The sequence below is a fragment of the Cordyceps militaris genome (assembly GCF_000225605.1).
Source record: "Cordyceps militaris CM01 unplaced genomic scaffold CCM_S00004, whole genome shotgun sequence".
Lineage (NCBI taxonomy): Eukaryota > Fungi > Ascomycota > Sordariomycetes > Hypocreales > Cordycipitaceae > Cordyceps > Cordyceps militaris.
Window position 1 is genome coordinate 2,957,375 of NW_006271972.1, and position 25,168 is coordinate 2,982,542.

The 25,168-nt window shown below is 54.1% G+C and overlaps 11 protein-coding genes across 11 annotated transcripts; 4 read left to right on the plus strand and 7 right to left on the minus strand.

Moving 5' to 3' along the window:
- Nucleotides 1-183: 183 nt before the first annotated feature.
- On the minus strand, nucleotides 184-1,223 carry CCM_05948 (uncharacterized protein; the record flags this gene model as incomplete). The annotated part of the gene is made up of 2 exons (XM_006671092.1): nucleotides 184-1,077; nucleotides 1,125-1,223. 2 exons carry the CDS (start codon nucleotides 1,221-1,223, stop codon nucleotides 184-186), a joined length of 993 nt encoding a protein of 330 aa, XP_006671155.1.
- A 1,136-nt stretch (nucleotides 1,224-2,359) lies between these two features.
- On the plus strand, nucleotides 2,360-3,860 carry CCM_05949 (KH domain RNA binding protein; the record flags this gene model as incomplete). The annotated part of the gene is made up of 3 exons (XM_006671093.1): nucleotides 2,360-2,854; nucleotides 2,906-3,782; nucleotides 3,838-3,860. The coding sequence occupies 3 exons, from the start codon at nucleotides 2,360-2,362 to the stop codon at nucleotides 3,858-3,860; spliced, it is 1,395 nt and encodes a 464-aa protein (XP_006671156.1).
- Nucleotides 3,861-4,236: 376 nt separating this feature from the next.
- Nucleotides 4,237-5,607, minus strand: CCM_05950 (sarcosine oxidase, putative; the record flags this gene model as incomplete). Its single annotated transcript, XM_006671094.1, has 2 exons — nucleotides 4,237-4,426; nucleotides 4,493-5,607. The coding sequence occupies 2 exons, from the start codon at nucleotides 5,605-5,607 to the stop codon at nucleotides 4,237-4,239; spliced, it is 1,305 nt and encodes a 434-aa protein (XP_006671157.1).
- Nucleotides 5,608-6,525: 918 nt separating this feature from the next.
- On the plus strand, nucleotides 6,526-7,950 carry CCM_05951 (iron-sulfur cluster-binding protein, rieske family domain protein; the record flags this gene model as incomplete). Its single annotated transcript, XM_006671095.1, has 5 exons — nucleotides 6,526-6,763; nucleotides 6,840-7,147; nucleotides 7,207-7,385; nucleotides 7,448-7,688; nucleotides 7,756-7,950. 5 exons carry the CDS (start codon nucleotides 6,526-6,528, stop codon nucleotides 7,948-7,950), a joined length of 1,161 nt encoding a protein of 386 aa, XP_006671158.1.
- A 457-nt stretch (nucleotides 7,951-8,407) lies between these two features.
- CCM_05952 (uncharacterized protein) lies at nucleotides 8,408-10,510 on the minus strand (the record flags this gene model as incomplete). Its single annotated transcript, XM_006671096.1, has 4 exons — nucleotides 8,408-8,923; nucleotides 8,972-9,855; nucleotides 9,906-10,414; nucleotides 10,485-10,510. The coding sequence occupies 4 exons, from the start codon at nucleotides 10,508-10,510 to the stop codon at nucleotides 8,408-8,410; spliced, it is 1,935 nt and encodes a 644-aa protein (XP_006671159.1).
- Nucleotides 10,511-11,578: 1,068 nt separating this feature from the next.
- Nucleotides 11,579-12,851, minus strand: CCM_05953 (cystathionine beta-lyase; the record flags this gene model as incomplete). The annotated part of the gene is made up of 2 exons (XM_006671097.1): nucleotides 11,579-12,616; nucleotides 12,684-12,851. The coding sequence occupies 2 exons, from the start codon at nucleotides 12,849-12,851 to the stop codon at nucleotides 11,579-11,581; spliced, it is 1,206 nt and encodes a 401-aa protein (XP_006671160.1).
- Nucleotides 12,852-13,713: 862 nt separating this feature from the next.
- On the minus strand, nucleotides 13,714-14,791 carry CCM_05954 (uncharacterized protein; the record flags this gene model as incomplete). The annotated part of the gene is made up of 5 exons (XM_006671098.1): nucleotides 13,714-13,974; nucleotides 14,017-14,058; nucleotides 14,141-14,284; nucleotides 14,374-14,402; nucleotides 14,605-14,791. 5 exons carry the CDS (start codon nucleotides 14,789-14,791, stop codon nucleotides 13,714-13,716), a joined length of 663 nt encoding a protein of 220 aa, XP_006671161.1.
- Nucleotides 14,792-16,420: 1,629 nt separating this feature from the next.
- On the plus strand, nucleotides 16,421-18,079 carry CCM_05955 (NAD-dependent histone deacetylase SIR2; the record flags this gene model as incomplete). Its single annotated transcript, XM_006671099.1, has 1 exon — nucleotides 16,421-18,079. One exon carries the CDS (start codon nucleotides 16,421-16,423, stop codon nucleotides 18,077-18,079), a length of 1,659 nt encoding a protein of 552 aa, XP_006671162.1.
- Nucleotides 18,080-18,617: 538 nt separating this feature from the next.
- On the minus strand, nucleotides 18,618-20,299 carry CCM_05956 (Ubiquitin; the record flags this gene model as incomplete). The annotated part of the gene is made up of 2 exons (XM_006671100.1): nucleotides 18,618-19,827; nucleotides 19,881-20,299. 2 exons carry the CDS (start codon nucleotides 20,297-20,299, stop codon nucleotides 18,618-18,620), a joined length of 1,629 nt encoding a protein of 542 aa, XP_006671163.1.
- Nucleotides 20,300-20,827: 528 nt separating this feature from the next.
- On the plus strand, nucleotides 20,828-21,211 carry CCM_05957 (U6 snRNA-associated Sm-like protein LSm6, putative; the record flags this gene model as incomplete). The annotated part of the gene is made up of 3 exons (XM_006671101.1): nucleotides 20,828-20,933; nucleotides 21,020-21,133; nucleotides 21,186-21,211. 3 exons carry the CDS (start codon nucleotides 20,828-20,830, stop codon nucleotides 21,209-21,211), a joined length of 246 nt encoding a protein of 81 aa, XP_006671164.1.
- Nucleotides 21,212-23,569: 2,358 nt separating this feature from the next.
- Nucleotides 23,570-25,126, minus strand: CCM_05958 (rhomboid family protein; the record flags this gene model as incomplete). The annotated part of the gene is made up of 1 exon (XM_006671102.1): nucleotides 23,570-25,126. The coding sequence occupies one exon, from the start codon at nucleotides 25,124-25,126 to the stop codon at nucleotides 23,570-23,572; it is 1,557 nt and encodes a 518-aa protein (XP_006671165.1).
- Nucleotides 25,127-25,168: the final 42 nt, after the last annotated feature.

Consider the following 25,168-nt stretch of genomic DNA (forward strand, 5'->3'; position numbering starts at 1 on the left):
TGATAAAGAAAATAAAGGGAGGCTAGCTCTCCTGCAACCATCGCTCTGGGGCTGAGTTGGTAGGCCATTGGGTCTACCTCGAAGATTTTAGATGCCAATATTGTAATCTTCAGTCATAAATTCAACGTTATTATAGTATGCGTGCATTCAGCAGTACGACCGCCACCTGCGCCCCCCTCTCGCTTACTCTTCCAACTCTCTTCCAAAGTCAATCAGTTTGATCCGTGAAATATCTCTCGGGTGGTACTGCGCCACTTTGGATCGTATCAGGAACCGAACGGCAGCGGACTCGCGTCCGATCGTCACGTACGAGTCCTCTGTATTACCCCCTGCCTCTGTCATTTTGTTGAGCAGCTGCTCTGTGAGCCACCGCATCTCCTCCGCTGCCGCTTCCACATCGTTCAGGGGCCGTCTTCGCTGGTTGTCGACGTTTGGGCGCCGAGAGCCCGCGTCGTCCCCCGTATTACCCCAAATCTCGTCGATACGCCGTTGGCTCTTGTCACGGCCAGCATCAGCTTTCCCCGTCTTCTTGAGTTTACCTTGCGCAGTAAATCCGGCCGCAAGGTCGCGAGCATCGACATCCATCAAGTCACCGACAACCGGACCGCCCATTTCTTCCGCCACGAGCAGCGGCGCGAGCTCACGCTCCATAAAGCCCAGCAGATCAATCATGAGCTGCCGCTTCCTTCTGCTAAAATCTTTGGCCTTTTGCTTGAGCTCTGCCCTCTTCTCGTTCACTGCGTCGCCACGGGTAACCTCTGCGTTTGAGCTCAGCTCCTCTTGCAACGACGCTATTCGCGCTGAAAGAGCCTCGTGGATGAGGTTTTGGTCCTTGAGGGTGGCGCGGTCAGCCTCTAGCTGCCTATTTTGCGCTTCTTGCTCCTTGGCTTGCTCCTTGGCTAGTGCATTTGACTCTGCGATGATGGTATGCGTTTTGCGCATGGCGAGCAAGGAAGGCAGCAAAGAGCCTGCCATGGGGACAAATGGCTCTGCATTTGTGACTTCATTGAATGCGGCAGTTATGACCTGGACTTGGGCTATTGGCGAGAGGATTCCCTCTTCTTGCGATGCGCGTAGCTGGCTTGCGTCAGAACGTGTCATCAAACCGAATATTATGGGCATACCTCGGCCAAGTGTTGCTCACGCTCTCGTAACTCGCGCCGTAGCTCCTTGAGTGTATATTCAAGGCTATTCGTATAAGCGCGATCCTCAAAGGACGCCATGGTGCTATGTTGATATATGTTCTAATGTCTTTTCTTGTGACATGGTAGTTGCGTCAACCTATTTATTATTAGTGAAGAAGTCGCATTCATTTGTCTAATATGGGCCGTCAAGAGACGTCGATCCATCTTCAGCGCGCATCGCGCCAACAGACACCTACCTGTGTACCTACGTGTGTGCTCGGAAAATCTCGCACTGTATTTCTGAGCCTAGCTAGTCCTGGAACTGGGCCCTGCAGTGCTGCACATGCTCAAAAACAGTGGTTATTTTGAATGATTCGCACTGTCCCCACCCCCCAAGACAACTTGCCAATACCAGGCGAGCACGTGACTCTTGAAATGGGGCGAGGGCATGAACGGTTTGGGGAAATTCCAAGGAGGTCCATCCTTCGCGACGCGCGACATTGCTTCACCCCCATCATTGCCATCTCTCATCTCGCCGCCCTTGAGGATTGGGTCTTGAGCATTCTGGTATTCGCGTCGCGAGTCGTAACCCATTTGCCGCCGATTCTTTTCGATTCTCGACAACGCCGACCGACGACGATCGATCGGGTTATTTGCCACGAGTGCTCCGCGCCATCGACGTTGGACTTTCTAGCTCTAACGCGCATTTCTCAGCCTCAAAAGCATCTCCAGCAGTGCACCTTTACGTGCAGCACGTCGAGCGATCCCGCGAGAGCGCAGCGACAAGAAAAAGAAAAGAAGCATAACAGGTTTGAGCTGAGCGCTTGCCTCTTCCATTTCCAAGAGAATCTCCTCCATCCTCGATTCGCTGCACCGTCCTATCTTTCATACCAAGCCATTCAACTCTCCATCTCGCCTCGTCGCCCTTCCTCTCCTCTGCATCAGCGTCATTTCCGGCACTCTTCTCGATCACGAACTCGCACATTCCTCCCGTCTGAGCTTCTCAGAGCTTTCCTCTGTCACCTCTCTCCAGCCCGCCCTGCCCAAAGGCTGCTCGACGCCACTTCACGAAGACTTCACACGACTCGAGCTCCTCGACCCCGTCACTGCACCAGCACGTTTTCCTCCTGAAAACCCCCTGAGTGTAGATAAGACGATTTCAATAAACAATTCAGTCTCAACGACTTTTCCTGTTAAGAACCGCTGAAGAAGAACCTCGTGTGAAATCTTGAGCCATGTCTTCCTCACCGCCGCAGCCGACCCAGTCGACGAAGCGACCTTTGGAGGAGGCTTCATCTCCTTCGCGCGCTACAGACCAACCCGACGCGAAACGCCCTGCGCTCGACAAGGTCATCAAGAACGAAAGCGAGGACAAGAACTCGAAATTGTCGGGCAACGCTGTCGAAAGCCCCGACAAGAATGGTGACGAAGTTTCCAATGGCGTAAAGACCGAGGCAGATGCCGTCGCTGTCGAGGCCAGTGCCGACGAGAAGGTGGCTGCCGCGGCTGCTACCAACTCTTCATCTGCCGCCGCGCATGACGAAACCTCCTGGATTCACATTCGCGCCGTCATCTCCAGCCCAGAGGCTGCCACTATCATTGGCAAGGGCGGCGAGAATGTCTCCAACATTCGTAAAATGTCGAATGCCAAGTGCACCGTCAGCGACTATCAAAAGGGAGCTGTCGAGCGCATTCTAACAGTCAGCGGCATCGTAGATGCAGCGGCTAAGGTAGGTTCTCCGCTGATCAAAGCGTGAAACAAGAAGCTAACTGCTCACTAGGCTTTTGGCCTGATCATTCGCACACTTAACAATGAGCCATTAACAGAGACTTCTACAGCCTCATCGAAGACGTACCCACTGCGTCTTCTTATTCCCCATATTCTCATTGGCTCTATCATTGGAAAGGGCGGTGCTCGCATCCGGGAAATCCAGGAAGCGTCGGGGGCTCGGCTTAATGCTTCGGATTCCTGCCTACCCATGTCCAGTGAGCGGTCGCTGGTTGTGATGGGCGTTGCCGATGCTGTCCACATTGCAACCTACTATGTTGGCTCGACCCTTCTTGAGCAGCTGAACGAACGTTTTGGCGGACCTGCTGCTTCCGCCTATGCTACCAGAAGTGGTACTCCCGCTGGCTCTATCCCCGGCGGCATGCAGGTTGTTCCGTACAGTCCCCAGCCTGCCTCGGGTCAGTACGGCCGCAGCGACAACTATGGACGCCATTCTGAACGTCGCCCACCGATGCCTCCCCCTGCGCCTTACCCTGCGCAATATCCCCCTCACGCTGGCGCCCAAGCCGCAGTCCCCGCCATGCCGATGCATTATGGTGCGCAAGCGGGTGCGTATGGCGCAGCTGCTCCTCATGTTCAGCAACATATGCCACCGCACACTGGCGCGCAGCCCCATGGTGGTCCTCAGGCGCAAAACATGCATGCAGGCATGCCGGGTGCTCCCATGACCCAGCAAATCTATATTCCAAATGATATGGTCGGCGCTATTATCGGCAAGGGTGGACAGAAAATTAACGAGATACGCCAGCTGAGTGGCAGCGTGATCAAGATCAACGAGCCTCAGGATAACAGCAACGAGAGACTAGTTACGGTTACGGGTACCGAGGAGTGCAACCGCATGGCTCTGTATCTGCTCTACGCCCGACTTGGTAAGTCCTAGCAAGGCAAAGCATGTTGCTGATCTACATACTAACTAAGCTACAGACTCTGAGAAGCACAGAATGTAGAGTGGCGAATCAGGTGCACATGAGGATGGTACGGCGAGTGTAGGACGGTGTTTTGTTAGTCTGCTTTTGCTTTCGTTTTGGAAGTTTTTTCCTTTGATGCGTGCCGTTTTTGTAGTCGCTCGGGTCATATTCAAGGATAATCATGAAACGTCTGTATCGATTAGTATGGGTAACTTTTTTCTTTATGGCAGTTTTAGGTTTCGGGGAGTTGTATTCCAACTTACAATTGATCAGCGAGCTGAACGAGGATGTTGGTGAAGCGTACGAGTCAAAATCAGGTGTATAAACAGAGTCTCTACGAACAGTATTACAATAACTACTGCCAGCATTGACAGCTGCAACTCTATATCGAGTACCATCTATACTTGTATAGCTCTTATAGCTTTGACTGCTCAAGCGCTGTCAAGGTTCTCAGTGGCGGCCCGCCACGGCTCCCGTCCCCTACCCTGATCTCACTTACATCCGATTCGGGACGCATGCGCCACTTGTATCTCAGACTCTCGGGTGCCTTGTTCTCGAGGCAATCGACAATATATCTCCCCAGTACCGGCAAGAATTTGAAACCACTGTGACCCTGTCAGCTTAACACTTACACGCTACAACGCCCTTTGCTGACGGAAAAAGCAACTTACTGTCCGGAGCCGCCAGTGGCTAGAAAGAGCCCGGCGATCTGTGGATGGTTATCGACAATGAAGTCGCCTTCAGGCGTGTCCGAGTACCAGCACAACCGCAGCCTCGACCAGGGGCGCTCAGCAAACTCAGGCACCAAGTCCCGCAGCCCATCGCGCAACCCTTGCTGCGCGTCGTCGGGCATGAACGAGTTGCGCGCATTGTTGCCGTCCCTCCGCGGGCAGGACAGGACGGTTGGCGGCGCGCGGCCGTCGTCGACCGTCTCGGCCGTGGCGTAGCCGTACCCGTGGCGGGCCACCTTGAGGATGTTGGTGCCCGGCGTCGGCGGAAACACAAACACGCCCTTGTTGGAGTGAATCATGACGGGCATGTCCCGCAGCGTCGCCGCCTCGTCCGCCGTCAGCTGGATGCAGCCCACGGGGTGCGCCGAGGCCGAGCTCGCATGGGTCACGCGCAGCAGGTGGTTCGTCCAGGCGCCCGCCGCCAGAACCACCAGCGAAGCGCGCATGCGGCTCCCGTCCAGGAGCTGCACGCCGGCCACCCGCGGGCCGTCCTCGTACACGAGCCTGTGGACGGTGCCGCGCCGCCCGCACACGAGGGACACGCCGGCCTGGCTGCACCGGCCCGCCAGCTGCGCGATGCTGGCCGCGGCATCGGCCCAGCCGCCCTTGGGGTTGTAAAACGCCGAGAGGCCGTCGAGCTTTGCGGGCATGCAGGGCACGCGCGCCCGCAGGGCGGCCGCGTCGGGGTACGCCTCAATGGTGCGGCCGAGGGCCGCGTCGACGTCCAGGCAGCGGCGCGTGTACGCGAACCCGCCGGCGCCCTCGTTGAGCATCACGAAGCCGCACTGGTGGTAGTGCGCGGCGTGCTCGGCGGCCGCCCACCCGGCGACGGCCTCGCGCGCCATGACGCCGTACTGTGTGTCGCCGTAGTCGAACCGGATGATGCGCGACAGGTCCACGCTGCTGCCGTCGACGACGGGCGGCACGAAGCGGTCCAGCACAGAGACGTTGCTGTATCCGCGCGCGGCGAGCTCGAGAGCGGTGGTGAGCCCGAACACGCCCGCGCCGACGATGATGATGCAGTCGGTCTTGGCGGGCGGAGATGGATGTGGCATGTTTGTATCAGTGGCGGTCATCCTTTCTGCTCTTGGGGAATTTTCTGTACTTTTTCTCGTTTTGGCTAGGACTTTTTAATTTATATATTGGAGACACAAAAAATCACCCAAAAGCACATTGTCGGTCAACACGAGGCTGGTACAGACTGCGCTGTCAACAGTCGATCCGTTATCCGTCGCCGGCAACCGGCCGTCAGTGCCGTGCCCACTACCCACCCCACCGAATCATTCTACTGAGAACTGAGACTTGTCGCTGTGTTGACACTTTCGTTTACTTTGATGGGAAATCCGTGCTCGGAATTGAAACCACCTTTCTCTTGTAAGGGCAGCTCCTCAGCTCGCACACGGTATGGAGCACCACCGCAAAACCTGCCCGGGGTCCCGAGCGCCTCGCTACTTTGCGCCGTTGCATGTGTGACCACTATAAATCTGTAGACCCTGGACCCTGGACCCTGTAGAGCGGAGACTCGGGCGTGCTTTTACGTCGGTTGCATGCTAAAGCCCTTCGCAGCCGCTCGTCGGAGCTCATGTGGGCACGGTTGCGGCCCGGCTTCTCCGGGCCCACACGGCCCGTTGACACCGAATGGACCACGAGGTCCCACAGTCCCGAGGTCTCGGCCGGGTTTCTGTAGCAGCCCGGGAGGAGGGGACCACGAGACGATTGATTGTGGGGGGGAGAAAGGACCGGGGTGGTTGGTATAGTATTAAGGCAAAGACGGGCTTTGTAACGAGGGTCAGGCGACCAGCGTTCTATACCCAACTTGCACAAAACCAACACACAAGACTCCCCTCGTTGCAGACATCATACTCATCGCCATGAGCTGGTTCGGATTCGGCAAGAGTCAAGGCACGCATACTGACGACAACGAAGCCAAGGCCACGCCGGCGCTGCCAGCAGCATGGTACCGGTCTCCAGCAATGTACGAGCTTGAGCGGCGCGCCATCTTCTCCAAGAAGTGGCTGCTCGTCACACACAAGCTCCGCTTCCCGGACACCGGCAGCTACGTCAAGATCACAGAGACGGGATACACATTCTTCCTGGTGCGTGACCGTCAAGGGGCGATCCGGGCCCATCACAACATCTGCAGGCATCGTGCGTATCCCATCGTGGAGAAGGAGTCGGGCAAAGCGTCTATTCTGGCCTGCAAATATCACGGTGCGTTCTGTCCGGCCCCCCAAGGTCTAAAACCCCCCTGCCTGGGCGAACTGACTTTTGTTGGCACAACAAATAGGCTGGTCGTATGGATTTGACGGACACCTGGCCAAGGCGCCGAAATACCAGGAAGTCCCCGCCTTCAACAAGGAAGAGAATGGGCTGTACCGCATCCACGTGCACGTCGACGCGCTCGGCTTCGTGTACGTCAACTTGGACGCCGGCGAGACGCCCGCCGTGTCCTGGGAGCAAGACTTTGCCACTGTTGACGAGCAACCGCGGCTGCTCAAGTTCGACATGACCAAGTACACATATGACCACAGCTGGGAGATGACGGGCGACTACAACTGGAAAGTCCTGGCCGACAACTACAACGAGGCAAGCGTGGTTTTCGCAACGAAGAAGAATCGCGGGAATGCCCACCAGAGCTAACAAACGCGCAACAGTGCTACCACTGCCCTACTGGACACCCGGCATTGCCGGCCGTGACAGACCTGTCCAAGTACTGGGTCGAGACGGCGGGCACGCACATCCAGCACTACGCCGTCGACCGGGCCGACGCCGCGGCCAAGAGCCTAGGCAACGTCAGCACCTACTACTACCCGAATGCCTCTTCCACAGTCACGTATGCCTTCCCCCCCCCCGCCGCTTCCCATATGGTACTCGACTACCCGTGCTAATACGCAGGGGCACAAAAAAAAGGCCGCATTTCTTCTTCATCCAGCGCTGCGTGCCCATATCCGCCACGCAGACGCACATGGAGTACGAGGTCTACCGCAATGCCGAGTCCTCGGCGGCCGCGTTTACTGAAATCTCCGACTTTTTCAAGGACATCATGAGGGAGGACAAGGAGCTGTGCAACGGCGCGCAGAAAAACTTGAATGCCGGTATATTTCTCAATGGCGAGCTGCATCCGCGCGCAGAAAAGGTACACACACACACACCCTCGCATTTGGACAGTGAACCCCGAGTTGCTGACAGGTTACAATCGACAGGGGCCGCTGTTTTTCCAGATGCTGACGAGAAATCTCGTCAATCGCCATTATGAGGAGGAACAGGCGGCGGGAGCGCAGATCTGGCCTGCGGTGCCAAGACATCGCGTTTCAGACATGATCCAGAACGACGTGGACTTGTGTGGGAAGCTCGAGTGCGCCGCCAACAGCCTTGGTAGCGGCGAGCTGGCATGGTAAATGGCCCATGAGGTTTCTTGAAATTGTATGACTGAGGCTTGCAATTGCAAATTTTTATATCCCATAACGTTGTTTAGTCGGTATGACTCTCGTCAATGAGTTTTCTTGAAATGATATTGTTGGATCAAAGGTGTATTTGAATACGATAAAGCAATAATAACGTCAATTTGGTTCCTGATGATTGTGATAACTACATAACTATCAAACGCTGCCTTCCTCGATGGCTAGAATCAAGGAAGACCCATGAAAGTAGGTCTTCCACTAGCACTGGCCAATCAGAGGCCAGCGTCGAGTTGGCTGCTTGCGCAGGTTCAACAGATATGACTGAAGCTTTCAATTGCAATGTGTATTTGCCACATTATTGGAATGAGTGTTCTTGAAATTATATGACCTAGGCTTTCAATTGCAACCTTGCATTTTCCATCAATGGTTCGTCAGTATGACTCGACCAGCAGCCTCACCATGCATCATGGCTGAGCCAGGTATCAATCGCCTTGCCAAAGTCATTCGCCTGCAGGAACAGATGCTCCTCGCCATGCAGGCCCCCAATTCCTTCAAAGAAGCGATCCTGCACCGACACGAGCATGGCCGCCGTCCCGTCCCCCACCTTGTCCGCGGTGTTCCTGCTCAGCAGCATACCGGGTGTGGGCGACGCGTCCTCGTCGGGTGCGTAGGCCGGCGTTTCCTTGGACACGGTCTTGTGGCCGGATATGCCCGCGGAGCCGACCAGGTCAAACTCTGCGGCCGCGCGCACGTCGTCTTGGCGCGTCGCGGTGCCGACCTTGAGCGTCTTGCCAAATATGGACTGGTCGGCGCCGGCGTCGGGCCGGCCGGCTCGCTCATAGACGAGAATGTCCCAGAGCAGCTGGGCGTCGATTGAAAACGAGTCGCGATCCTGAGGGAAGTCTGTAGTCGATGCGCCCGGCGACGACAGCAAACCCACGCTTTCTCTCAGCTTAGCCAAGTTGTTTGCCTAGATGCATGTTAGTATTCTACCGTTAGCTGCGTACTCGTAGCGTACCATGGTAGAGATGTAGGGCCACGTGCCACCCATACGCCGCAGAAAACGAATACATTTCTCAAACCCTTGCTGCGCCTTGTCTCGTAGCGGCCTGTCCTTGACAAAGCTGTGCTGCAAGTGTATCGTCGCTACGACTGCAATGCAGTGCGCCATCGCCGGGTCCGCCATCTGGAACGCCTTCTTCTCCAGCATGTCGACAAAGTACATGATCCATCCCGCGTGGCGGTTGATGTACTCGAAGGAGTGATGGATAAAAGACTGGGGTAGAGTTTGTCGAAAATTCTTCAAGCGCATGGACAGTAGAAACGGGTGGTTGACAATGCACGGAATCACGGCGTAAATGATTTGGATATACAGCCACGGACCCCAGTAGTCCCGATTCCGCTCCAAGTCGTTGGAGTCGTGCTCGGCAAACTTGTTTGCCGCGAAGCGATACCGCAGGGGCACGCGACAGTCAAACTCGAGATGCAAGTTCATAACGCAAGAGTAGTCAGAATGCTGGTTCCAGGGCGGCGGCGCGTCCGAGCCCACGCGGCAGGCTGCGTAGGACCGGGCCATACGCCACGCCTCGCTGAGCTCTAGCACGTATTTCATGATGCCCTCGTCCATCTGGCTGCTTCCTGGATTGTGCACTGATCCGGCCGGTTCACGGCCGGAGAGGGCTGCGGCGTGTATCTGTGAGATGGGCGGTGGCTGCCCGCCGATGAGGGCGCTGCCAGGACCCGTGGCCGGCGCGATGCAACCTTGGAGGTTCTGCAGCATCCTGATGCTGCAGACGCAGTCGCCAAACTCGCCAGCGTCGCCTAGCATACTGTTGGACTGAACACTTTGGGCTAAGTGGCTTGCAATGGCCACGTGCAGGCCTGCCTGTGCAATTTTTCCGTCTATAAAGTTACCAACAGGTCTTGGCTTTCTTGTTCATCATCTGTCTTACCTGCAAACTCAACCATGCTCAGTATACAAAGAGTCTGTAATGTGGAAAGCTCGACGGCTGAGCTTGCGATGCGATTCATGACGGCGCTCCTCGACTCCCGCTCCATGGCATCCAATTTTTCACGCTTCTGGGGCGTCAGTGTACTTGGAGGATACCGGAGACTAAGGGCCTGCAGGGAAAGAATGAGCTCCATGTCCCGAAAAGGGAGGGAATCGAGAAATGTCTCGGGATCGAACAAGGCAATAGGCTGCCCGTGACACCACGCGAGGTAGAGACGGCCCATCGCGAGCAGATTTTCCTTGGGCATTAGTAAATGACTAGGAGACAAGTTGAGAGCAAAGCCTTCAAAACGAGGGTCAGCATCAGTATACCCGAGAGCCTCGTTGTGGTCATTGTTCCAGTTCCAGCAAGGGACGTTGTCCGCGCTGGTTGTCCTTGTCCGTGCTGGTCTGCTACCTGGATGCGGAGGATAAGGTGTAATGGACTGGCGAGAAGTGGTATTGACAGGACTGCCTCGTTCCGTCAGTACGCGTTCTGTTTTTTTCTTTTCTCTTTTTTTTTATAAAAAGTGATTCTTACCTGACCCTCTCGATCAAGCGATCCATCTTCTCTTCGAGGCTATCAATCCGGTATTCCTGCATCACCATTCAATGTCAGTTTGTACAGCAACCGAGGCGACGATTCATGTGCAGTGCTACCATCTTTCTACTATGCCTTGAAGGGCCCTGCTCCGCATCTGCACCCCCATTATTATACACGCAGTGTTGCCCCAGGCGTTGGCAGAAGGAGCAAGTCGGCTTCTCCCCAGGACATCTGGACTTTTTGCGTCTATCATCGCATCAGTGTGAGCCCTGGTACTGTGACACTCGGTACTGGAAAGAAGCACACCTGCAAGGCTCGCAAGCCTGACGAGCTCGCCTATTCAGCCGGACACTGTCCATCTTTCCAAGACTTGTCTGGGCTGGACAGGGCGGTGGACATCTAAAATTACATGCTTTTTCGTCGGCATCTGTGATGCAAGGGGAGCCGGTCAGGATGAGTGCCGGGTATGCAGTATCGCAGTATCATCCCAAAGCTGTAATCAGGACTTGGAGAGGGGATAGTAGAGCCTCTGTAGCGGTTTCCCCTTCAGACCAGGGTGTGCATTGCCAAGATTCCTTGTCGTTTTGTGGCCGATAGTCGGTGGCGGCGCAGTGGTCCATGTGAGATCGAGGCCTAGTCAGCGGCCGAGTGCGGCGGGGTCGGCACCCAGGAGTCTCCTGACCAAGTAGAGGGTGGCTGGCATACCACCAATCCCAGTCCTGTGAATGAAATCAAAGAAATGGTGTCCTCGGGTTTACCAGGTCATAGGTTGTGCATCTGTTCCATGCAGGGTCTGCCACTTGGTTGAGTCTGAACATGTGACCATGTACATGAGCCGCAGCATACCTGCTCGCCGCCCTTTGCCCTTTTCAGGCATCCCCCCCGGCGTTAAATAACAATACCATACCTGCTCGCTTAGTGAAATAGTCTTTCTAGGCTCACAATCTTGGTAGAGCAGATTCTTAGATGCCAAATGTCTCATTATGCATGTAGTAGTAGTCTTGCTGGCCTGAAAACCTGCAAGCTAGCTGTATGGTAGAATATGTACCATCAGCATCATGATGCGTGCTGTCTGTCTTCTGCATACGTCTTTAATTTTCTGCGGCAAGTTTGGTGAAAGCTTGCTCAATATCGGCCTTGAGATCCTCCTCCGCTTCTACGCCGATGCTCACACGCAGCAAGTTTCTCGCCACCGTCTTGTCCGTCATGGCGCGCCATTCAATCAGGCTCTCGACGCCACCCAAGCTCGTCGCATGGTGAAATAGTCGCAGCTTACTCGGAAGCCGCCTCGCCATAGCCTCACTCTTCATAGCCAGAGAGAATACGGGACCGTACCCGCCAGGCATCTGTCGCCGGAGCCAGCTGTTTTCGTCTGCTGCCTCAGGTTGCAGGCTTGCGTGCTTGACATGATCAACGACCTTGAACACAGGCGACGCCGGATCCTTGATTTGCTCCGCCAGCCACGCGACAATGGCAGTGGCCGTCTTGCTCTGGCGCAACACGCGCAGCTCCATGGTGCGCATCGAGCGTAGACCCAGCCAGCCCTCCATGCTGCCCATGACACATCCCAGGATGGCACGCTCGTACAGCATGGTCGGGAACCAGTCATCGAGTGGCAAACGCGGGCTGAGGGCCAACACACCACACAACATGTCCGAGTGTCCACCAAAGTACTTTGTGCCGCTGTGCATGACAATGTCGGCGCCGTGCGCAAATGGGTCCTGCAGGGGTGGCGGCGCGAACGTTGCGTCCACTGTCAGGTATGCGCCAGCTGCGTGCGCTTTGTCGGCGTAGTATTGCAAGTCGCGCGCTTCGCCAGTCGGATTAAGCGGCGTCTCAACATGTATGATGTCGCCAGGCTGCAAGTCGGACGCTTCGCAGTCGAGTGGCAGTTTCTTGAGGCCTGTCAAACGCGATTGGATATCAATGATACCGTGGCAGCCGTGATAGCCGTCAGCAATGGCGATTCGCTTCGGATTGATGCGTACGAGCATCATGTGGAACGCAGAGAGGCCCGAGGCGTAGGTCAGAGCTTTGCCGCCGAGAACAGACGTCAGGATGGCTTCGAGACGAGTACTGTTGGGGTTGGTAAAGCGGGAGTAAACGTGTGAGTCGAGCGGAGCATCAGGCTACTCAGGCATGGTCAGGCACGGTCAGAGTTTACCATGGCAATAACTTGTAGGATGGGGCTCTTACATTGACATAGACTTCGGGCTGGAGCAATTCTGGGTTGTCCGTGTACCGAAATGTTGTGCTGACATGCATGGCCGGTGCAACTGCTCGATGTGTAGAGATGCCATCGTCGGCGTGAACGAGAAGCGAGGCCAACGAGAGAGCAACCTCCTTTTCCCCTTGTTCCTTCATTTTCTGGTTGACTTGGGCGAGGATCTTGGTGCTTGGTCAAAATGGGCAGCCAACCCCGCGATCGCTCTATATACCCAGGTCCAGGTACTAGGGAGACTTGAGTGGGTTCGCAGTGCCCAGTGATTGCTGCGGTCGTACGTATTGAGCAACCGCAGTAAGGCCAACAGCAATTTATACTGCTATGAGATGCAAGGGTTCCAATAGTTGAGTTACGATGCCCTAGTCAGACTGTGCTTGTCAAAGGGCGCAGTATACCAAATGTCAACCCGTTTCCAGCGGGGCAAGCTCGCCATCTGTCTGTGACCCTCTTCGGCGCCAATAAGGTTAACGAACTTGGTAAGCCCACTCCAAGAGAGCAGGTGATGATGCACGAGCCCAAGACCAAGCCAGCCACTTGTAACTAGTGGGTACAAGCCTGGTTTCGTACGATCCGTCATCGGTCCTCAGAATCGGCCTGGAACGAAGCTTGGGCGGCAAGAGCAATCAAACATTCAATGGGCTTTGTCCCAACAGGGAGGGGATGCAACAGCCAGTCATGAATGAAATGACTACGGAATCCGGGACCCGACGCCGTTGCTATTGACCAGGCCAAAGCATCACATCCCCCAGCACGTCCGGAATCAAATCACGATTGTTACGTAGTATTGACGGCTGTCTCAATAATATTCGATCATGTCCTCGTTAATTTAGTGTCGCCTCTATTATTAGTTGGGCGAATTCAGTGTCGATGCACTCTCCCATATGATCAAGCCAAGGTTCCCCCCAGAACGCCGAAAAATACCAGAAAAGTCTGCCGTTTGCTTAAAGTAAAAAAACCTCCCCGAGCTTCCGCGCCACCGCCGGGAATTTGCTATCCGCGAGGTCAGCGTACCTCACTCGTGACTGATGTTCGCCGACGATCGACGCTGCCCAATTCGGCCCCCTGGCCACTTTGCCCGCGCTTGCGACCGCCCATGAGAAACCGAGGCATGGTGGATGGCGACGATTCTTTGTCCTGACTGTCAGTCAACTTTGCAAAGAATCCGCGCTTGCGCTGCTGCTGTTTGCCATCGTCCAGTCCAACGTCCTCAAAGTTCTCTTCCGGCGTAGGGACCTGTCGCTCCATCTTGCGATGAACCGAGTACTGATGTCGTGGAAAGCGGGCAGAGTCCAGGCTTTGACGCACTGGGGCGTTGTTATGCTTGATGGGAGAGCGTGCAGTGATGTCCTGGGATTATATTAGCCTCATCAGCCACCCTAGCACCCAGACGGCGACAATAGTCACACCAACTGCTCGGGGCGCCGCTTACAAAGGATCGCCTGTACGAATCGAACGATTCTCTAGAGATGGAGAAATGCTCAAGGTCGCCAAAGCTGCTGCGCGTGTCTGTTGAGGCACGTGAAGACAAGTGTCGCTTGGGCCAAGGCTGCCCTTTTTCCACTGTTGGGGAAGGCTGCAGCATAATTAGCCTCGCCCATACCTACCTACATGCAGGGAGATGCGTTGCGAAAGGGGCGGGACAGTTTGGTGGAATACACTTACAGGCAGGTAGATGCCACTATCATTGACGACTGTTGCGGGCCAATTGTCAGTATAAGAAATGACGGTATTTGCTAGCGAGGCTCGATGTAGGGCCAGTGTTGGCATGTTGCCAGCCAGTATCCTTTGTGATTTGGTCTCGAGTATGTAGGACTCATATCCAAACGATGTCCTTGCCAGGAGCACAATTTCAATTGGCGCAACTGGTGCATCCTCTTGGAGGGTTGCGCGTACCACTCATCTTGTACTCGCCGTTATCGTGGCTCTTGCTGCTGCGAATGCTCATCGCTGACGAGGCTTTAGAGCCCACCGTGTCGACTCTCTCGAAGCCAGGATGGCTATTTTCTTGTCCCGGGCGCTCATTTTCGTTGTTGGGGATGGCGACCTCGGGCCGACGGGCGAAAGGGTTTCGGATCGGCATGGTTACGGTCACAGGTCGCTATGACGTCGATGGGTAAGAATAGCCTAGTACAAGTCTCGAATCCGACTCACTGTCGCTCGATAATTCTTGGGAGGAAAAGAATTGTCAGACAAAAGCAAGGAATCTAGAATAAAATGCGACGGGGTTTGCGGTGGGAAAGAAATGCAGCCGGGGACTCGGGGAGTGGGAGTAGTTAGAGGCAGAAGGCCGGATTGAAAGACGGGGTTACCGGCGAGATGCCTTTGCTGCAACTCAAGTCTCGGGTGGGGACTTGGCAGCTAACGTTAGCGCCTGGTGTTCATGGGAGCAAGTACCTAGGTACCTTTTGCTTGGCATTTGCCAAGCTGCCATTGCGTTGCCCGGCCGCGCCAGTGACATAACTCTTTGTTCCGTCTAGCATATTTCTAGCCAAATTACGATAAATCTAGGTATTTCCACATATTTGAAAGCTACTTTGAAATATATTTTCTATTATAATATAACTTGAAATATTGATACCAATAAATTGTTGTACGCTAATTAGCCTTACTAGCTTCTCTAGTACCTCTCTACCTATATAGAAGATATAGTTACAAGGAGGCGGGAAAAACTCGAGTAGCTTGGAGGAAAACCTTCTTCACATAACAATACCTTAAAATATCGTGGCGTATGAGGCTGGGTTAGAAAACACCTCCTACCCGCGTAGGTACCTGGTGCGTAGATTTAATAATTAAATTAGTTAGAATGCTGGGTCAAATCAGACGCTCAGATCGGCATTGTTTGTCCTAGGTACCTAGGTACCCACCACTAGCGCAGACGCGGCGTGTTTACACCCAGTTATTCCAAGCCCATCAGGCGAAACACTCGCCGCCATCTTTTATTTGGCTCTTGACTCGCTCTTTCTTCCTCTGTTGCCTTCCTCTTTCTCTCGTTTCTCCTTAGTTATCGCCTAGAAAGATATCTGTTCCACTAGTCCAGGTCGAAGAAAAAGAACCCCAAGGTGGAATCCAGGAGGGGGAATTTGTACACCCAAAGGCGTTGGGTCCGGCGCACAACAGTGTTTGCATAGGCCGCTACTTGGAGGTAGTTTTCGCCCTTGCTGCCCTTGCTCTTGTCTGTGTTTCTGCCCCCCTATGCAACCGCTTCACAACCCGGCTGGTCGCCTTTTCACCTTGCATCATCAACATCGACGCAGTACCTACCGCTCACATACCGACTCTCGCCCCAGTAGCGCCAGGTTTCCGACAACATTCACTTCAACTGACACGACTACTGCCCTTCTCTCATTTAGCGAAGCACTATCCATACATAACTACCCATTCCGCAAGCACCCACAGGCCATTAGTTACCAAGTCACACTATCCGAGGCCACGCGATGACCTAGCCTGCTGTGATCCATTTCGTCTTCTTTTCCCTCGCCACCGGCCAGGCTCTTGCGCCTATCCTCTACCATTTCCGCTCCAGGTCTCAATCGTCTGACGCCTCGGTAGCATGGAGCGCCGACAATCTTCGGTGGATTTACCGCCATCTACCAATACAAACTCATCATTGCCATCCAGCCCTTTCTCCTCGCCAGCACGCGCAGCCTCGGAACCGCCTTCATCGCCATTGACAGTCCTATCCAAAACGCCGTCGCTGCCCAACTCGCCCATGGTCTCTGGCAACGTTGCCAGACGCTATCCCTCACCGGAATCACTTTCCACAGACACGTCTGGCTCACAGACACCCATCAAGCGCGCCGATCACTCCTCCAGTCAATCTGACGATGGCAGCACTAGCGACCGGCCCTCCAAGCGTCGCAAAACCGCTGTGACCAAAGAGCGCACAACCAAGTACCTCAACCTCTCCAAGTCGCAAGTTGACTTTACGCCCGAAGACACCGAGCAGATGGGCCGTTTGCTATCCGCCCTACAAAGGAAGAAGAAAATCGTCGTCGTCGCCGGTGCTGGCATTTCCGTCTCAGCTGGTATCCCTGACTTTCGGTCCTCCAAAGGTCTCTTTGCCACCACCAAGAAACAGTATAAGGTTAAATCTTCGGGCAAGCACCTTTTCGATGCATCCGTCTACAAGCACGACTCGTCAACTCAATCCTTCCACAATATGGTCCGCGATATGGCCGAGATGTCTGCCAAGGCAGTTCCTACTCCATTTCATCACATGTTGGCATCTCTCGCTCAAGAGGGTCGTCTTCTCCGCCTTTACTCACAGAATATCGATTGCCTCGATACTCAAATGAAGCCCCTGGAAACAAAAGTACCTCTCAACCCCAAGGGTCCATGGCCCAAGACGATACAGCTGCACGGTGGCCTGCAACATATGGTCTGCACCAAATGTGCCGAATTATCGCCTCTGAAAGCTGAACTTTTCAACGGGCCCGAGCCTCCACTGTGCGCGTCCTGTACAGAGCAGGACTCGATTCGCACAGTCTACGGTGGCAAGCGCAGTCATGGCATTGGTCGCATCCGGCCCAGGATTGTTCTCTACAATGAATACAATCCCGACGCAGAGGCCATTGGCGACGTATCTAGTGCTGACCTGCGGGCACGTCCAGACGCTGTCATTGTTGTTGGCACCACGCTCAAGGTTCCTGGCACGCGAAGACTTGTCAAAGAACTCTGCCAGGTGACTCGAGGCAGAAAAGACGGATTCACCGCATGGATCAACCTCTCGCCAGAGCCGAAGGGCATGGATTTAAAAGACTGCTGGGATATGGTAGTCCAGTCCGAGTGTGATAATGTTGCCCACCTCGCCTCCCGGTCACGTTCGGTCGACATAGGTAATGCCTACATTGTATCCAACAAGCAGGAGCTTGACGCCAACACGACCAACATCGAGGTCAGCCTGTCCTCTACATCGCCCGCCATGGATGACAGTATCGTCGACAAATCGCAACCCAACATAGAAGATGAACTAGCTATCCCGACGCCAAAACCCAGTCCCAAACTCGCAGCCGCCAAGACACTAAAGCAATCCAAGCTTGCCTTTGGTAGCCCCGACAAGGACGCCGCACGCAAAACGAAAGGGGACTCTAAACCCCGAACACGCAAGCACAAGAACACAAAGTCGACTATTATGGATAGTTTCAAAACGGGTAAAAGGATACCCACCGGCAAGGACCTCGATGCGAAAACCGCGGCGAAGAAACCCACTGTCAGTGTGTCTGGTCCGACTGTGTCAACTATGACGCTACTACCCCGCGACGCTATCCAGTCCGAAGAGCCCGCAACACCGTTGTCCGCGAGATCGATCGACGAGGGGACGATTTCACCCCCGTCAGTACCCAATGGCTTCGAGGAGCTGATCGCGTAATAACATATATTATCTGGAGGGATATCGAAATTGAATGCAGCGAGGCGTTGGGGGCGTTTTTAGCAAGAATACTTGTTCATGGGTTGAAGCGCGTATTGTCTTGGGAAGGAGATGTTGTATTGAGTTTTGAGACATGTTGGTGAGGTGGAAACACACGCAACCTCTCGTAGATGTATTATTTCGCTGGCGTTTCGGGACGGTTCGCTCCGCTGCTATAGTAGCATGCGTCGAGTGTGACGCTTCTTATAAAATTCGATTTTCTATTAAAAACACACGTGGCACTGTTGGAAGCCGTCCATTTCGTACTCTGCCATTTGTAACACGCCAAAGCCACTAGTAACCACGATGTATTGATACTGAGAAAATTCTGGAAAAGGAAAAAAACAGACAAGCCAAATGCTGCCGTGGGTATCAATTCATATATGTCCTTTCCACTAACTAGCTACTAACCAAATATAATGCATGCTACCATTCTGTCCCACACCGAAAAGCAAAGAAAAGAAAAAAGCAAAAGATGAGGCATACATTGGAGAATGAGCTACTTGACATGCACCTCTATCGTATCCATGTCATCTATACCTGCATCACTCAGCGTCGCGCCGGCTTCCAATCTCAGGCCGTCGAACCATAGTCCCACGTCTGCCTCTTGCGGCACGTCGCGCTGCGCGCGAAACGCTGCTACCAGTGTCTCCGTGGTCGTTTCGGGGAGGACTCTGAGCTTGACCGGCTCGCCGCCTCTTGTTTTGAGTATGACGCGCAACACCGCGGCCGCAGTGTCTTCCTCGTCGTTGTCGCCGGCGCCGCTCGCCGGCTCATCCGACAAGTCCCGTCGTCGTCGACGTTCCTCCTCGCGCTCCATCTGCGCAAACTGCGCGGGCGTCCACGCCTCCATGTGCACTCTTGTGCGGTCGTCGTTGAACCCGTCTCGCGCATACCCGTCCATCACCGCGGCCCCGGACCCGTCCTCACTGGGCCGGATGCCTAGGCTCAGCAGTGTGGAGCTCATGTAGACCTTTTTTCGTCGCCATGTGAGAATCACGTCCTCGTCGTGTTCGAGTAGGCCGTGCAGGGGAACATTCCGCTTGTGCTGGGAGTTCGTCCAGCAGTCTCGCACCGCGCGCAAGGGACGGTCGAAGCAAATCCTGGCCAAGACATGACGCGCGCCGGGCACCTCGGATGTCACGACAATGTCCATGGCCTGCTTGGCGTTATCCGGCGCTGGGGACAGCCCTGTTGATGCGTACCTAGACGCCGGTGAAAGTTGCGATGCTGCGGCAGCTTGTTCCATCTGCAAAATATGCTTGTCACGCTGCTCTTGCGCCTTGCGAACATATTCTGAGAATTCGTCGTCATCCTCGTCTGTAAGTGCGTCGGTGTTTAGGTCAAGGTCCAGTGTTGCGGCTTGCTCAATGCCTTTTACCGACGTGGTGCCAGCAGGAGCGGAGATCTCGGGCTCGGAATCCGATTCAAGGAGTATAACTTGTGATCCTGCAGGCGCCGCACCACCCAGACGGGGCCGCGCATGCGCGTGATGTGTCGACGTGGATGCGCCGGTACCGTACAGAGACGTGCCGTAAAGAGCAGGCGTCATGGAGCGGTCAGGGGCCAGAGAGCGGGTTGTACGCATCGTGGGTGAGCTCTGCACCGACTCCCTGTTGCTGAGGTCAACATCCTCAGGCTTGGTGATCAAGGTCGAGGTATCGCGCCGAGAGCGTTTCGAGGATGGTGGTGTTACGAGTTCTCTATTCCTGAAATCAGCTGTCGCATTCAACATTGTTCCTCGGTCGGCTGCAACACGTACCTATTGTCCTCTTCCTGTGTGGCTAGGATTCCGTCCTCCGACATCGCCGATGCCTGCGTTGTAGTGGGTGTCGTCGCCTGGGCCGTATCGGTGTCTTCTTGCTCGGTTAATGGACGCTTGCTGCTCGCCAGCGCTCTGCTGCGAGCTTCTTCCTGTTCCTTCTGTTTCTGCAGCTGTCTGTGCTTCCGCCGCTTGCGGTCCGCCTCAACAATCGGCGCCATCTCTTTGGCGCGGCGGAACAACGCCAACGTGTCTTCCTCCTCGTCGCTTCGCCCGCCGGCACTGTTGCTACATACGCCTGCCGAAGCTGGCAAGCCATCGTCGCCCGTGCTACTACTCAATGTTGGTTTCGGCCGCGTGTTGCGCAGTGCCGTCGGCTTGAAGGGCAACTTCTTTTCGATCGCATTTAGGTCAGCCATGGCGTGGGGCGTCGCGATACGTGTGCAAGCCAACAAAGAAAATGAGAGGTCGGAGCAAGCTAAGAAGAAAATTGTTTTAGGGATGAGCCATAGCCAATAAGTAATTAGATGATAGAAGAGCGAGAAGGTAGCTGGCTTCTTTAGTGGAGGAGGCGCTCTAGTAGGTAATAACAGGCAATTGCAAACAACTTGAGATAGTCTCGCGTTTGCTAATTATTAGTTATTATTCACTATGAGAAAGAAGAGGTGGGGAGGGTGGGGAGTCCCTACCTAGAGGCACGAATTGTACGTACCCAATGCTAGTTCATAATTGTGTGCACAGTTGTGTGCCTACTATCCTTAGGTACCCACATCCATCTTCACAAGGGTGAAACGACAAAAACCAAACATTGAGTCCCTCTATTCGCGCCTTGATATCATCCATCGTATCTCAGCTGAGCTCTTTGTCACCCGTCCATTTGATCATCAACCCTATACACTACAATCACGGTACCTCCCGTAAAAGCCCGAGCATCGGCAGAGTCGACTATGGAAAACGGCGCACAGGGCGAGGGCAAAGACCCCTCCAGCTTCCTCAGCGACATCATCGGCAACCCCGTCATTGTCAAGCTCAACTCGGGCGTCGTATACAAAGGTACGCATGAATCTTTGATTTGTTTCGGAAGTATTGAGTGTGGAGGTCGGCGTTGGCTTCGGAGGCATGTACTGACTCCGTCACAGGAGAACTCCAGTCTGTGGATGGCTACATGAACATTGCACTAGAGAAGACACAAGAATTCGTCAACGGTGTTAAGAGGAAAGAATATGGCGATGCGTTCGTGCGCGGAAATAATGGTAAGCATATCCCGGAAAAATATTGTGGAAATACGTTCTAACGCGGTCACAGTCATGTATATTTCTGCAGATTTATGATTGATGGATCATTTTATAAACAGTCTGCCCATAGCGACTATTTTTGCCTGTATACTGATTCCTGTCTACTGTGAGGTTATTGACGTGACGTACAGTTTTCAATGTTCCAAATCAGAGCTTGTCACCGGGCTTCAACATGCGGTATATCAATACTTCTTTATTACAGAGCCTGAAACAAATTAGACTGCGGTTCAAATGGTGCTATTTACTCATCATCAATGGAAATATTACAGTTGTTAGGAATCACAAAGCTGCGAATGCTGCGCAACATCCCCAGGCTACTGTGATTTCATCTGCGCAGGGCTCGGGTAGGCCAAGGCTGTGCCAGGCCATCTCGTACATCGATGCAAAGAGTTTTGCTAGGATGTGTGGCGTGTTTCGACTTCAGAGGCTAAACAGCAACGATTTCGAATTGCTCATCTCGAGCCGCGAGTGTAGGGTACAATGCGCAATCGAGGGAGCAGCTGTGTAAGATGCGCCGCTGAGTACCTTTAGCAAATGGGGGTTGTATCATTGTAAATGTGAGAAAAGTAGTTGGTTGAATTCGCTAATATCACCGTAGTGTCATTCGACACCAAATGGTAGTATATCTTACAAACAGTTAACAAGGCAGTTATTACTATCTGCCTTGTGGTAACCAAGCCAGGTGTCAACTTGGAATGTTGACCCATAACAACGACGGCATGATGTACAATGAAGCCTCGTCCATTAGGCGTGGCTCGGGAAAAACACCATACCATGAGGCTAGTTTGAATCCTTTGGTCTAGGTTTCTGCAACTTGTTCGGTGTCCGCGCTTCCTCGTTTGGCTTGGAAAGATCTGCACTTTGATAATCCGAGGCATGGAGTTCGAAGCGTTGCCCTAGAAACCCAGCCGGAAGTATCTCGAAACCTGAAACTGTACGCCGGGTGCGAGTGTTGGCAAATACCTCCGCTGTTCCATACGGCACGGGCTCAGTTTCGAAGTCCAGCGCTGATGCAGCAGCTTCATTGCCTGTATCGCTGCCAGTTTGTGTGTTGCTGCCGCGAGGCCGAAGCGCACCGCCATCATCAATCATGTTTACAGGGTGATTGAGCCCTTCCGACCTCAAAGCAGGAAGTAAATTATTATCGTCCCCCTTGCTAAGAGTCGTCGTCTTGACAGTCGTTGAGTCGCTAAAGTGCTGCTCTGACAGAGTAGACCTCTTCGGCGTTTTAGAAGACCCGCCGCCAGGTGGTGTAAGGACTTTCCCTTTTCCGTAGCTGCTGTCTGAGACATTGCCTATAGGCGAGGGTTCTTTGCAAGCCATCGTAGTGCCATTCATGGAAGAATCGTCTATCTTTACAGTGCATGGTGCGTGGTGGCTTGGCGCCGGAGTATTCGGCCGAGATATCCATATTTCATCGACCTCTATTCCACTCTGTATCGCTCGAGAGCCAAAGGGTATGTCATTGACGGCCGGTATATCGATGCCATATTGTTGCATTTCGGCGAGTCGGGCGCGTTTTTCTTCGTCGAGCAGCTCATAGCGGCGTAGGATCTGGTTTGTTCGCCAGAGCTTAACAAAGCCAATGAGGAAGACGATCGCAATCAAGCAAGCTAGGACCTTTACTGATCTGTTAGCGTTGGGTACAATGAAGATATCGACGAGTACCAACAAAGGTCAGTTCCTGCCAAAGCTCCCATCCAATAAAAAACGCCATCGTCGCTGCGCAGGTTTGGAGGGTCTGTCTGTTGTATGTTCGGTCAGGGCTTGAGGTGGTGGATGAAAAAGTCTGGCGAGGCTTCTCTACTACCTACAGCGGGAAAGAGCGCACAAAGCTTTCTTTCAGCAGTTTGTGTCACCTCAAATGTTGTGTATTAAGGCCACGCACCGATCAAACGGGGACCGAGACAAGCGCTGTACTGCGTTGCTTATTACGGAGATCTATACGAGGAATAATTTGCTAGGCAATTGTGGCGGTTAAAGAATGCCGTTCGAAGAGGTCACCGGCGAAGACAGCGAGCGTTGCAGAAGATATTAGAGAGCTTCGCTCCTATTCCTAAGCATTGCGAGATAATTGCACGAATCACCGACCTGCTACTCCGTACCTAGGTATGTATTTATTAACGGTGCTCAGATGGTAATGCTACAGAGGTCTGGTGGGAGCAGTGAACACTCAAGTGTACAGTGTCAATTCATTCAGGTGAGCACGGTAAGTTGAGTCATGCATTTGGTCAAGCACAGTATGTCCGTGTTTGCACACCGTAATAGATAGTACAAGTCAAACATACACTTCGAGGATTAGGAGACGCGTAGAACGGTGCAGCATCAAAACGCCAATGTAAGCGTGAACTGTTTACAGTACACCATATCATACAATCCTTGACAACCTCACATTCACTTCTTGTCCTTTCTCTGAGCTTCGCGCTCCGCCTCCGCCACTGCTGCGGTTGCTTGCTTCTCATCTAACCAAGCACGTAGCCACGGCTTTAGCCAGAACCAAACCTCAATGACGCTCCTACCTTCCACCTCGTTTGCCTGCCTCTGCCTCGCCGTCCGCTGAATCACCTCGATACTCGCCATGCCCGCCGCGAAGCCCGCCAAGTGACTCGCCAGGTCAATTTTGCGCGCCAGCGCCTTGCCCAGTCCTGCGAGCTGCAGCGCCAGCAGGCCAGCTAGGAAAATGATTCCGTGCACGCCATGCTCCGGGAGCCCGAAGAACTTGAAGCCGTCCATGCGGTGCTCCCAAAAGTATGCCGCACACAAGCCCAGCGTCGCACCCGAGCCGCCAATTGTCGTCGTGCCTAGCATACCTCGGAGTGTATACGTGGTGAGAGATCCGACGAAGCTAAGCGAACCGCATGCCAGAAAGAGCGTCAAAAAGTCGGCGCGACCCATTTCGTCATGGAGCGCGGGGCCAATGACAATCAACGGCAGCATATTCGCCAGCAGATGACTGAGCGACTGGTGCGAGAAGATGGTCGTAAACATGGCCAATGGACGTGGTGTTGCGACAGACACGATGAAGAGGCCATTGAGGTACTTCCACAGCGGAGGAACCTTCCACGCCATGTAGACCAAGAGGTTGACAGCGACGAGTGCCGCCACGGTAGCCTGCGCTGTTGAGATCTCGGGGATCAAACGGTACCGTCTGGCTGGCTCCTCGTATACCATACTGATGGCGGCCATGAGTCCAAGCAACAGCGTCACGAAAATGGCAGACGGTAGGATCCTCGCCGCGACAGACATATCGGGCGGCTCTACGAGGTCCGACTGTGCCGCTTCGTAATATGCCTGAATCGTGGGGTTGGTAATCGCTTTCGTCCGATGGCCGTGGCTTTCTTGATTTAGCTCCGCCAGGGTGCCTGGAATGGTGCCTTCGCGCTCCTCTCTCTCCAACCGATCCTTTGTCGCAGCCACGTCTCTTGCTTTTTGCTTCGCTCGATTCGTCGCTCGGATCTGGTCGAATACGCTGTGCCCATAAACTGGGTCTTCTGTATACGGCGCCTCTCGTGCTATGACCCCTTCTTCGTGTTCGACCTCTCGCTCGTTCGCTTCCTTTGCCTCGGCCATTTGACCCTCCATCTGGGCCAGCTCGTCTTCCGCGCGCAGGCCTGCGTTACGAACCTCCTCGACCGGCACCGTCTTTCTTAGGTAGGCTAGGGCTTTTCCCATTTGCTCGTATGTAAATTGTGCCGTGTTGACCGCATACGCGGGGTCATCGAGTGTGCCAGCGACACGTCGGCCATGGAGCACCCGCAGCAGGTGGTTGGCGGGTTCCGGTTTCATGTCGGCGCCGAATATACGTTGTACTTCCACATGCGTCAGTTCGTTGATGCTAAAGGGCAGCCCAACCCTATCCTGGTAATCGTTCGGTAGCTGTTCGTAGTCGCAGATTCTATGATTGGAGAACAAGGCCATTCTGCAGCGGCGCGGCTGAGGCACGGCTGGCATCTGGCGCCAGGCGTCTGTTTGGCCACAGTATCTCGGCCGCGA